Source organism: Catharus ustulatus, chromosome 8 (genome assembly GCF_009819885.2).
Source record: "Catharus ustulatus isolate bCatUst1 chromosome 8, bCatUst1.pri.v2, whole genome shotgun sequence".
Taxonomy (NCBI): Eukaryota; Metazoa; Chordata; class Aves; order Passeriformes; family Turdidae; genus Catharus; species Catharus ustulatus.
This window is the reverse complement of record NC_046228.1, coordinates 34,647,125-34,659,245: the sequence shown is the minus strand read 5'-3', so window position 1 is coordinate 34,659,245 and position 12,121 is coordinate 34,647,125. Positions and strand designations below refer to the sequence as shown.

General features: G+C 48.3%; 1 protein-coding gene across 1 annotated transcript in view; it reads left to right on the top strand.

The window, feature by feature from the left end:
- LOC116999280 (hexokinase-1) overlaps window positions 1-12,121 on the top strand; it is a 35,456-nt gene that overhangs the window by 19,529 nt on the left and 3,806 nt on the right. The window contains exons 6-17 of the mRNA XM_033065781.1: window positions 307-406; window positions 492-675; window positions 859-1,014; window positions 2,536-2,769; window positions 4,280-4,584; window positions 5,047-5,195; window positions 5,296-5,415; window positions 6,242-6,337; window positions 7,069-7,168; window positions 9,105-9,288; window positions 11,036-11,191; window positions 11,856-12,089. Coding sequence (XP_032921672.1) covers window positions 307-406; window positions 492-675; window positions 859-1,014; window positions 2,536-2,769; window positions 4,280-4,584; window positions 5,047-5,195; window positions 5,296-5,415; window positions 6,242-6,337; window positions 7,069-7,168; window positions 9,105-9,288; window positions 11,036-11,191; window positions 11,856-12,089 — 2,018 coding nt within the window. The remainder of the gene's footprint in view (window positions 1-306; window positions 407-491; window positions 676-858; window positions 1,015-2,535; window positions 2,770-4,279; window positions 4,585-5,046; window positions 5,196-5,295; window positions 5,416-6,241; window positions 6,338-7,068; window positions 7,169-9,104; window positions 9,289-11,035; window positions 11,192-11,855; window positions 12,090-12,121) is intronic.

Genomic DNA, 12,121 nt, shown 5'->3' with positions numbered 1-12,121 from the left:
TGTGAAGTTCCTTCTCTGTTGTGTATAGGCCTTTTCTTTCCTGCCTAAGTGTGCTTATGTGAGAGCAGACCTGTGCTCTCTGGAGTCATCCTAGTGCTGTTTTACTGATTAGTCTGCTCTCACTGCCTCCTTGGGTACGTGGGATGGGGAGCTGGCAGACAGAACGTGGAATATTTTAAAAGATGAGCTGTGCTATTCAGACAGATTGTTTGTCTCCTTGTGAAACTATTTTGGTTGGAAACTAAACTGGTGAGGAACAGGAGCAGTGTTTTCCAGTGGCCCAAGTAACACTCTGTTGCTCCCCAGGACTATGATGCAGATATCATGGCTGTGGTGAACGACACCGTGGGCACCATGATGACCTGTGGCTTTGACGACCAGCGCTGCGAAGTCGGCCTGATCATCGGTAACGCCAGTGCTGTGGGCACGGGGCTGGTATGCCTCTGCCTGGCCGGCCTGCTCAGCACCTCCTGCTGTCCTTTCCCCCCCAGGTACTGGCACCAACGCCTGCTACATGGAGGAGATGAGGCACATCGACCTGGTGGAGGGCGATGAGGGCAGGATGTGCATCAACACGGAGTGGGGAGCCTTCGGAGACGACGGCTCGCTGGAAGACATCAGGACTGAGTTTGATCGAGAGATTGACCGTGGGTCCCTTAATCCTGGGAAGCAGCTGTGAGTGACGCAGTACATCTGTGAATGTTTGTCCTGTTGTTTCCTGTTCTGTGCCCCATTTCCCACTTGTGTTAGGAGTTCTGCAGTTCAGTAAAACTTTGCCTGTGGTGCACAACTGGGCCCTGCTTCCCATGATTTTTGGTTGTCCATGGATTTGTGGGTGACTGCTGTCCTGTCCCACAGGTTTGAGAAGATGGTCAGCGGGCTGTACATGGGGGAGCTGGTAAGGCTCATCCTGGTGAAGATGGCCAAGGAGGGGCTACTCTTTGAGGGGAGAATCACCCCTGAGCTTCTCACCAAAGGGAAGTTTGAGACAAAGCATGTTTCTGCCATTGAAAAGTGAGTAATCGATCCCTTTTCAGTCCTTGGGCTTCACAGTGACTCTGAATGTTAATTTTCCTGCTCTTTTTGCTTTGTGGGGAAGCATGCTGCTTTGGGGGTGGCTGCCATTCTCTACTGCCTGAGCAGAGCAGACAGTCTGTGCTCTCCCCCCCAAGATTTCTCCCTTCTTCTGTGTTGGAAGGAACTATAAAGTCTGCCAGTCCGTGCAGCTTTCAGGGTAGGAGCTCTAGTACTCTCACACAGAGTTGCTACCCTGCAGCTAAACACGGGAATGAGTTGGCTTAGTGCCTCCTAGCAAATACTTGTGCTGCTCCTTGCTGTATCCCTGGGATTGCTGGGCAAAAGGAAGACAAGTGTGACAAGGCAGAGCATTCAGTCTCGTAGGCAGTGCTGGGTGCTGCACACTGACCTCTGAGCTATGTGCCAGTTGGTTTCTTAGAGTGTCATCACCCCTCTGGTCAGCACTTACAGGCTCTTCCCCCTGTGCTTTTAAAATTCACATCACTGGGATAGTTTGTACCATAGTCATTGGGCTGGATTTTCTTTTTGGAATGGCAAATACGACACCAAGGGAACAGCCAGTAACTTCTATAATGCCTGTTCCTCCTGCCACAGTTTACTCCTGTCCCTGCAGACCATGTTGTCTGAACAGCTTTCCCTTAAATGTGTGTGTTCATTTGTCTTAACCACAGAGGTCTGTGTTGTAGACCAAGGTAATGTTGAACAGCAGTGAGAAAAATGCAATTATTGAGAAATTCAGTTATTAAGAGGAAAACTTTGCCCTGAAATACCACCTTACTTCCTGAAGAGACACTTTGGTTATAAGTAGGGGGTACATCCCTGTGCAGCTTCAAACTTCTAGCTGGTGCTAGCAAGGTGCAAGAGTCCTTAAAAAGATGTATGGAGTGCAGTTAGGGATGGCAAGATATACACCCCTTGTTTTTTTGTCTGGGAAATGACTGAGCTGGACAAGAACTTTTGCCAGAAGATTTGCTCTCAGGCTGGATGTTAATGAGGATAAAAACAATGCAAGAGGCAGAGATTCAGAGTGGGGTTGTAAAAGCTTGAAAAGAGACCCGTTAGGATGAAATTGCTTAGGCAACCTTTGCTCAGGGTTTTGTTTTTCATACTGGGCTTAATTTATCAAGACATGCTAGAGAATGTGTGTGGAATTAGGTGTGTGCCCAGGCCTGTGCTAAATTGTGGGGCTGGTGCTTCATGCTCGAGAGAAGCTGTTTGCAATTTTAAGCATCATTCTAATGAACAAGCATTCTAATTCCTCCAGATCCTCGTCACAGCAGTACCTGGACGTGCATTGTTTGTAGGTGGCATGTTTGCACCGGGCTTTAATGGAATGCTTTTCCATCATGTTTGGAGCATTTTGTTTCAAGCCTCATGGACCTTTCTAGTGCAGATCTCTAAGAAATGTTCAAACTTTCTCAAACCCTAGGCAGGGTTGTTTGGATGTGCCTTGGTCCTGCAGTCCATGCCCACTAAGGAATCCCTTTTACTTTGCAGGAGCAAGGAAGGTTTGAACAAAGCCAAAGAAATCCTGACCCGCCTGGGGGTGGAGCCGTCCCACGAGGACTGCATTGCTGTCCAGCACGTGTGCACCATTGTGTCCTTCCGCTCAGCCAACCTGGTGGCCTCCACCCTGGGTGCCATCCTCAACCAGCTGCGGGACAACAAGGGCGTGGGCCGCCTCCGCACCACCGTGGGCGTGGACGGCTCCCTCTACAAGATGCACCCACAGTGAGTCCCCCTGCTCCTGCCACTGCCACTTCACCTGCTCATGGTGAGCCTGTCATCGCAGGACGTCACCCCGGCAGGCTGTGACACGATGAACCCAAAGCGTGGGGGGTTCAGGGCTGAGCTGGGCAGCTTGGGGGAAAGGAGAGATGTCTTTTAAGTGAAGAATTTGTGTGGGATTCTGAAAACCACACAGAAAAGAGCCCAAACCCTGAGTAACTGGATACTGCAATGTCAGGGATAACTATGGTGGTCTGAGTAGATACCTTAAGATATCACCAAGAGACCTCTTGGAATGAAAATTTCTTTGTACAAAATACTTCTTTGTGCCCACTGATTGGGCTGTGAGGAGACCTGCATTACTTCACCTTCATCTCCATTTCCAGTTTAATGCCCATGCCAAACCCTATTTTGAAGTCTTTTCTGAATATACACTTGGAAACCAGGGGAGGGAAAAAATAATGCTTAGATTTCTGTGGCCTTTAAAAAACCATCTTTGTCTTATTTTTTCCCCATCTTGAAAGTTACATTTTTAGTGGAAAAAGCTGATTTATAGATAGATTTATGTAGAAATCAGAAAATTAATGTTTATGGGAGAACTTCTCAAAGGAGAAGTATGCTTGATGTTTCAGTTTTTCATTATTTGTTGAAAAAGATATTTTCCTCTGTTAAAGAAACCCATAGAATTTTAGCAAACAAAAAGGTTTCAAAGAATGCTGTTCTGACCAGGTTTTCCAGACTGGGCAAGGTCTGGGGATTGTTAAGATAATAAACACTGGCAATTTTGTCTTCTTAACTGTTTCCCACACCATCTAAACCAGCAGGTTCAGGAGAGGATCCCAGGAGAGGGAATCAGAGCAGCATTGCAGGCAGGAAGTTTGTCCCATCCAGGGTCAGATTCAGGGGATGAGACTGATGCTGTCCCCTGCTTTTTGCTGCCTTTGCTTAGCGATTCAGGAGGAAGGAGGCTGTGGGGAAGAGCCACTCTTCCCTGGCAGTTTTCCTAGCTGGGAGGCTGTTTGAGCTTGGTGAAGCTGGCCCACTCCCCTTGCATGGGGTTGGTGTCAGCAGTGCAGATTTTGGGAGGATGCAGTGCAGATTTTAGCAGGGATGCAGTGCAGATTTTGGGGGGATGTAGGGCACATTTTGATGGGGGATGCAGCACAGATTTTGGGGTGTGGGCAGTGCAGATTTTAGGGGTGGAGTGCAGATTTTTTGGGGATGCAGTGCAGGTTTTGGGGTGTGGGTGGTACAGATTTTGGGGGGGGATGCAGCACAGATTTTGAGGGGATGAAGCACAGATTTTGGGGTGTGGGCAGTGCAGATTTTAGGGGTGGAGTGCAGATTTTGGGGGTGCATTGCAGATTTTGATGGGGGTGCAGCACAGATTTTGGGGGGATGCAGCGCGGATTTTGGGGGGGATGCAGCACAAAGTTTGGAGGGACGCAGTGCAGATTTTGGGATGTGGGCAGTGCCGAGGCCGGGCTTGCAGCCTCCCCTTCCCTCCCCGCAGGTACGCCCGGCGCTTGCACAAGACCACGCGGCGCCTGGTGCCCGACTCGGAGGTGCGGTTCCTGCTGTCGGAGAGCGGCAGCGGCAAGGGAGCGGCCATGGTGACGGCCGTGGCGTATCGGCTGGCGGAGCAGCACCGCCTCATCGACGAGACCCTGGCCGAGTTCAAGCTCACCCACGAGCAGCTGCTGCAGGTGAAGAAGAGGATGAGGGCGGAGATGGAGGCGGGGCTGAAGAAGAAGACTCACGACACCGCCAAAGTGAAAATGCTGCCCACCTTTGTCCGCAGCACACCAGATGGGACAGGTTCGGCTACGGGGTTCCCAGTGTGGGGTTTGGTGAGGCTGAGCAGATCTGGTGCAACCAGCTGTGCTAAGGAGATCTCCCTGCTGCCCTGTGCTGGTTGTTGGCTCCCTGGTCCAAGCAAAGTCACAGCTTGAGGGGAGAAAACCACAGCTGGGATCAGAAAACCACAACTGGGATCATAAACCCAAACCCGTACGAAGCCTGTTCACATTACTTGGGTACTTTGCATTTCAGGGTGGCTGGCCAAATTACAGCTTTCTCTCAGAGAACAGTTGTGTGGGTCCTTTTTGCATTGTTGATTTAAAGGAAAACAAAATAATCAGAGCAGCATCTAAATTCCTCCTTTGATGAAGATCTTCCCAACTGAGTTTTTAGGAGGTTTTCCATCAAAATGCTTTGAGAGAAACATTTCTTCAGATTTTGCTTATGGTTCTTCAAATATGCACACACATTCTTTTACAGAGAATGGAGACTTTCTGGCACTTGACCTTGGAGGGACAAACTTTAGAGTTTTGCTGGTGAAAATCCGCAGCGGTAAAAGGAGAACAGTTGAGATGCACAACAAGATCTATGCCATTCCCATAGAGGTGATGCAGGGAACAGGAGAAGAGGTATTGGTGTTTCTCTTTGGCTGCACTGCTGTTTTCTAAATAACCCCTTAAGAGCACATAAGGTGTATGACTTCAAATATGATCACTTTTCTCTTTAAAGCTGTTTGATCACATTGTTACCTGCATTTCTGACTTCCTGGATTATATGGGGATAAAAGGCGCACGTCTTCCTCTTGGCTTCACCTTTTCCTTCCCCTGCAAGCAGACCAGTCTGGATGCTGTAAGTTCCTTAGTGTCTTTTGAATCTGTTTCTGTGCTTCTGCCAGGCCTGGTTTCTCTGCCCTCATGTCATCCACGTGACACTTACAGGAAGGTCACACGAGGGGAGGGTTCGTGCACTGACCCTGACCAGTACAGCTACTCCTATAAATAGTTCCTGTAAGGGCAGTCATGCAAATGCTGCTCAGCCTGTGCCTGTGGCAGATAAGAGCACTTAAATTTTCCATGGTGGTCATATCCCTTTTTTAAAGCATTATGTTTCCAACTGTGTAAAGCTGCTGTCTGTGACACTTGCCTGGTTTTGCAAGCAGTAAGCAAAAGTCCATCCCTGCTGCAAATCTCTATTCCCAGCTGATCTTGTCTCACTGGATGGAGTGGTTGCACCAGAGTCTGTGGGCTGTGTCACTCTAAGAGTGACAGTGTGGCCTGCAGCACACCTCTGACAAATGGACTTGTGTTCTTTGCACCATCATGTTTAACTACTTCACTGCCACATACTTACACCAGCATCTGCAGCTGTTAATAGTTTCCTGCATACTTAGCTGGGGTTTCTTTTAAGAAAGGCATACTTTCTGTAACACTTTTGGGGTTTTTGAATTAGTTCTTTCTGTCACAGCTTTTTTTTTTTTTTATAGTTTGTTCCATTGCTCTGGGAATTGAGAGCCCAATCACAATTAGTTGTTTTAGATGCAAATTCGACATACTGAGGAGATGCTTCTTCTCACAGAGACTCCTGTGAAACATCACACTGTAGTATTTGAGATGTTAAGTGTACAGAATAACTTCTGAGTTCTACCAACTTGATAACCTATTTTCTTGCTTTATAGGGTATCCTTCTCAATTGGACAAAAGGCTTCAAAGCTACAGACTGTGAGGGAGAAGATGTGGTATATTTACTTAGAGAAGGAATTAAAAGAAGAGAGGTGATTTTTCTTCTTTTTTTTCCCCTCATTCTACTCCTCTCCAGACTTGACAGACCTCAGGCTGGCTCCCTCTCACAGGATTTGTGTGCCTTGTAGACACAGGCTGTGCCTCCTGTCTTCCTGTCAGAAGATTGCTTTTCCCCAGAGGCTTCTAACTTCCCACATTTGCCAGAACTTTCAAGGCTTCTTTCAAACTCTGTGGAAATTTCCACATGCATGGAGAAAGCAGGAGTTTTCAAAATGATTATTGTAGGATTTTACCTCAGTGCACCCTAAAGGACAGTTTTCTCCTCCTCTTTTTGTTCTTGAAAAAGCCTCAACCAGCTTAGCCAAAACTTTCTAAGAAGGGAAGAAAAATACCCTGAGTGTTATTTTTTGACAGTTTTTATCAGCCAGTGAAAAGGAAGTCATAAAACCTTTGTTACTGGAATTGCTATGCAATTGCTGTGCTGCTGAATGTTTATACCAGGTGCCTATGTAAAAGATATGTGCATAAACATACCCTAAGCCAAGGGGAACAGCCAGGGATATACTTCATCCTGAAGACAGTCTGTCATAGGTGGAGCATATACCTTTGCTGCCTGCTAGTAGATTAGGTTCTTGTTTTTGCATGTGTGAAATCAGGCTGGTGATTTCATTTTTGTTCCCAGTGTGTTTCTGCAGCATCCCCTTTTGGTGGGTGGGACTGCCTCTAGCCCAGAGTTCTCACTGCTGTTTTCTCTCTCCCAAAGGAATTTGACTTGGATGTGGTGGCTGTGGTGAATGATACAGTGGGCACAATGATGACTTGTGCTTATGAAGATCCAAACTGTGAAATTGGGCTCATTGTGGGTACGTGTTAGAGCTGCTTTTTATTAAACAGCACGTCCACACATCTGTCTGTATTCTATGGAGGCATCCCTGTGGTTAACTGAAAAGAAAGCTACGATATCTAGGAGTAAAAGAGAGCAAAATTCAACAGCCAACTTAGTTCTGTCCACAGTCAGTTGAGATATCAGAGGCTGTGATGCACAACAAATCCTGCCTGTTTTATCTGGTAAAGGCACAGTGGTGCTTGGGAGGAGAGCAGATGTGTGCTCAGGGAGCCTCACCAGCTCCTGGAGTTCCTGGTAGTTTAGCCTGTAAGAGTGTCTCTGCTGGGGTGATCCAGTGGCCCACAGCTTTCCTGAAGAAAAAGCCCTCACTTCATGTGTTCTCTCAGAATAAAGTTGCAAAGTGCAGCCACAATTCCCAAATGGCACGTGGTGGAGAGCTGTGATAGACTGAGGGCAGGGATACACAACTCCCTTCCCAGCAGTGAGACAGCTGAAGTAATTCCACAGGGGACTGCTGGTGCCTTTGCAAATGCCACGTTTGGGGAGCCTGAGTCACAGGGCAGTGTGAATTCCCAGAGCTCTCCAGACAAGTGAGTTTTCTGTGGCAGGGAAGGGGAACAAGGCACCTGCAAGCTTTAAGAATGTTTTCAGTTGTGAGGTGGCTTGTAGGAAAAATAAAACTCCACTGATTTCTCCTCCAGACAGTTGGAAAATGTCCAGGATGAGTCAGCACAGTGCAGCGTGCGTAGGAAGCCGTGTCTGCGCAGCTCCATCCGTGGCGTTTTCAGGAACCAGCGTTCCCTGCAGGAAGGACAGAGTGTCCTTGGGGTGCTGAGAACACCCCCTGGGGACTGTCCACTGCAGCCCTGCCAGATCTGCTGTGCAGCCAGCATGTCTGTGTGCAGAGCAGAGCGTCATAGGTGGCCTGGCAGCCTCTGGGATAATGGCAATGAAAGCCCCAGGGCTCTGACAGCTCCCTCTGCCTTGCCTGGATTGCCTGGCTGATGGCACCTGAGGGAGGTTGGGGACAGGTTGGATTTGGTCTGGTTTGGTCTTGCAGACCTGGCTCAGCCTGCAAACCCAGACATTCCCCCTGCCAAACCCTGCTGTGTGGCTCAGCTCTCCTGCAGCAGGGGAGTACTGTGGGAGGATCTCTTTCAGCTCAGACTGTATTGATGTAATTCCCTAAAAAAAAGGCAAAGGGAAGCAGACCTGCTGTAGCAACTGGTGCATAATCTGGGATGCAGGATTAAATGAGAGTTATGTAACTTCAAGAGAACTTTTGCCCTGGTAGCAGCTAAAGCTGCCTCTCTTTGCTAATAAAGCTTTACTCCCTAAAGACCTCTGTGTACATGGAGCACTTTGCCACACTCCTTAGGACCCTCTTTAAGAAATACCAAATATGGCCTCATCTCAACGTGGAAGTAACCTTCCTGCTGAAGAAAAGAAGCAACTAAAACCAGAAAACACCCCCAAGCAATCAGCTGGTAAAACCCCTGCTGCCTCAGAACTTTGCTGAGTTTTCAGTTCAGCGCATTTTCCCCTGAATTCTGTGGGTCTGTAGGCTTTGTGGAAGGTGGTTCCCAGCTGCAAAATCCAGCTGTCTGCTTCCTGCAGTTTTGGGGTCAGAAGCATGTGAGGTTTTGTGTGCTGCCCTGCTCTTCCTCCCTGCAGTGTGGGACCCTCAGCCCAGCTGAGGAAGCTCAGAGCTTCCTCTCTGAGCCACTCTGAGCAATGCATCACAGGAAAAATGTTCTCCTTCAGTCTAGGACTGCTGAAGAGTCAGGGTTTGGGGTTTTTTGGTCATGTTTCAAATGATGACTCAACTACTTCTTTCAGAAAAAAAACCACAGGTCAAGATCCCCCAGAAGGTTTGTCAGGGCTGTGATGCTGCTGGCTTTAGTGTTGTTTTATTCCAACCAAAGAGTAACTTGAGTGTTTGTTTCTTTCAGGAACGGGCAGCAATGCCTGTTACATGGAGGAGATGAGAAACATAGAGATGGTGGATGGTGAGCAAGGGAGGATGTGTGTGAACACGGAGTGGGGAGCGTTCGGGGACAACGGGTGCCTGGATGACATCAGGACAATCTATGACAAAGCAGTGGATGACTTCTCATTGAATGCTGGAAAGCAAAGGTACTGCAGCAGAGATGGTGTGCTGTGCATATAAGCCAGGCTGCCTTAAGTGCTTTTGAGAGAACTGTATTTCTCCCAGATGGGAGAGGTTAGGAGTGGAAAATGACCACAGTCCTGCTATCCTGTGGGATCCCTCCTTTCTGTGCTGTTCCTGGGCACTGCTTTATTGTGACTTACTTGCTGCCATGGCACTCCACAGCAGGGCTTTTGGTGAGGACTTCAAAAGTCTTTAAATTATGAAGAGACCCTTTTTCTCATCCTGTGCCATACTGAGGGGGATCAGATGGCTAGTCATTCTTTTATTCTGGGTCTCAGGTTATTCTCTTTTAGCTGAACTCTCTTTGTAGAGGGCTGTGCCTGTGGAAATCCTGAACTTACACTAAGCTGGTGTGGTTAAAGCTTGGAGTTACTCACTGTAAAGTAGTCAGGAGCACTCTAGCAGTTGCAGTCAGCTCTTATTTCAGACAATTTACTGGATGGGATAGGTCATGTTAGAGGACCTGCCTTTCTTGCTCCTGGAGTTTAGTCCCCTTTTTGGGGCTCAGCTTTTCTTGGGCAAGTGCTTCCCTGTCCCCTTCAAGAAAAGGTTGACAAGGAGGTGTGTACCCAGCACTGATAAAACCAGGCTGAGTCTGTTGCTTGCTAGGGCTACAGTTTTTCATCATTACTTTACAGTAGTGCTTTGATGCTGGGAGCTTTTAAAGAGATTTTGTGACTAGAGTAAATCTGCCCACAAAAACCTGAGGAATACAGACCAGTTGGCAAGTTCCGTGGGAAGCTCTTTAGAAGCTGAGGCTCAAACAGAACGCAGAGGGGCAGGCGTGGAGCGAGTCTGATGCAGCAGCAGGGTTGGCATGGAGTAAGCAGCCAAAGGCAAAGGTGGAGACTGCCAGGGGAATAATTTATTCCAGAGATAGGCACTCAGAAGGGAGGACACTTGCTGGGTACAAGCTTGAGAGAGTTCATGGTATTAAATGGACTTTGTGGCCTGCTTCCAGCAGGATGGCACACTGGGCTCTGCTCAATCCAGGGCACAAACCCTGCTGCAGAGCTTCAGGAGGTGAAATAAAGGATGCATCACTGAATGCCCTTCTCAGGAAATGGAACTGTTCAGTTCTTGTTGGTAAGGACACAACTCACAGACCCTAAAGTGCTCCATTCAAGCCAGAATGATGCTGGAAGGGAGGGAGTGCAAAATGTGGCTGAGACCTCCAAATAGAAAAAGCTCAGTGGCTCCATGCAGCAGAATTACAGGGAAACCACAAGGTACAGTCACTGCAAATGCAGTGGTTTTAAGGGAGTCCTGCACTTTGAAACCAACCCTGTGCATTATAAAGGATGGGAAGAACCATGTCCAGCCTGTTCACAGGACCACTGACCTTTAAGTTGGCAAGATGGCGGTCCAGGGTTGGTTTATGCTTTCAGTCAACTCAAGCACCTGGTTTCCAGTAGGAAACCAATTGTCCCAAAGCCCCAGGGAGGAACCAGGTTGTGTTGAACCCCTCTCAGCCCCCAGCTCTGCAAGTTTCCCACTTGCAGTCTTGCCTTGAGCTAGAGAGAGGAAATCTCTTCTACCTGCACATGTCTGTCTAGTGCAGGATAAGGAGTGTCCCAGGAGTGATGCTTGGCACTGGCGCTGCAGCCCTGTGTGGGTAGGACGCACCTGTGACTGCTAACACACCTGTGATGCTGCCTTTCCAAACATGGGCAGGTTCCCTCTGAGCTGGACTGCTGTCTTTCCTTGCAGGTATGAGAAGATGATCAGTGGGATGTACCTGGGAGAAATAGTCCGCAATATTTTGATTGACTTCACCAAGCGAGGTTTCCTGTTCCGAGGCCAGATTTCAGAGACACTGAAGACCAGACATATCTTTGAAACCAAGTTCCTTTCTCAGATTGAGAGGTAAGAGCACTGCACTAACACTGCTTAGAGTGGAATTGTGTAGTGTAGTGTGTTGTCTGGTGACACTGCTGGATGGGAGGGACAGCTGGAGAGAGTTGCTTGCTTTTCTGGAGAGAATTTGGATTTCAGTCTGTGTGCAGGAGGATTCTTTACAATATCAACTGAATTTCTAGCAATGCTCACTTATAAACCCTGGGAAGGGCTGTCAAGGATTCCCTCACTCCATCATTTTATTTCCTTGTTTGGAAATCAAGCCATTTTCCCGGGCCTGTTTTGTGTGTTTAGCTGCAGTTGTGGAATTGAATGAACACTAGCTGAGTGAGCACTGCTTACTGTGTGTTTTTGTGCTTTTATTGCTCGGACTCTGTATTTTAAAGCAATCTCTGAGGCTTCACAGGGGAAAAAACCCCCAAGGTCATTGTTAAAAATATTTTCCTGGAATGCCCCATGGTAAGGAAAGAGAAGGAGAGGCAACACAGAGCTGGACTTGGAACCTCTGTTGCTGCTTGCACACTTCTGCACCGCAGCGCAGTGCAGGGGTGACTGAATTTGCATTCCATGAGGTCACTTGTGCTGCCAGGAGAGCCATGGCTGCAGCCATCAGTGCAGTGGGGTTTGTGGCTCGACTGAGGAATGGCTGTAACACCATGTTTTCCTTCTGCAGTGACAGGTTAGCCTTGCTGCAGGTGAGAACCATCCTCCAGCAGCTGGGGCTCAACAGCACCTGCGACGACAGCATCATCGTCAAGACGGTCTGCGGGGCAGTATCGAGGCGAGCAGCTCAGTTGTGTGGCGCTGGGATGGCTGCCATTGTAGATAAAATTAGGGAGAACAGAGGCTTGGAGCGTCTGGAGATAACAGTTGGTGTGGATGGCACTCTCTACAAACTCCACCCACAGTGAGTATTTGCCTTCTCAGCATTTGCTTGTG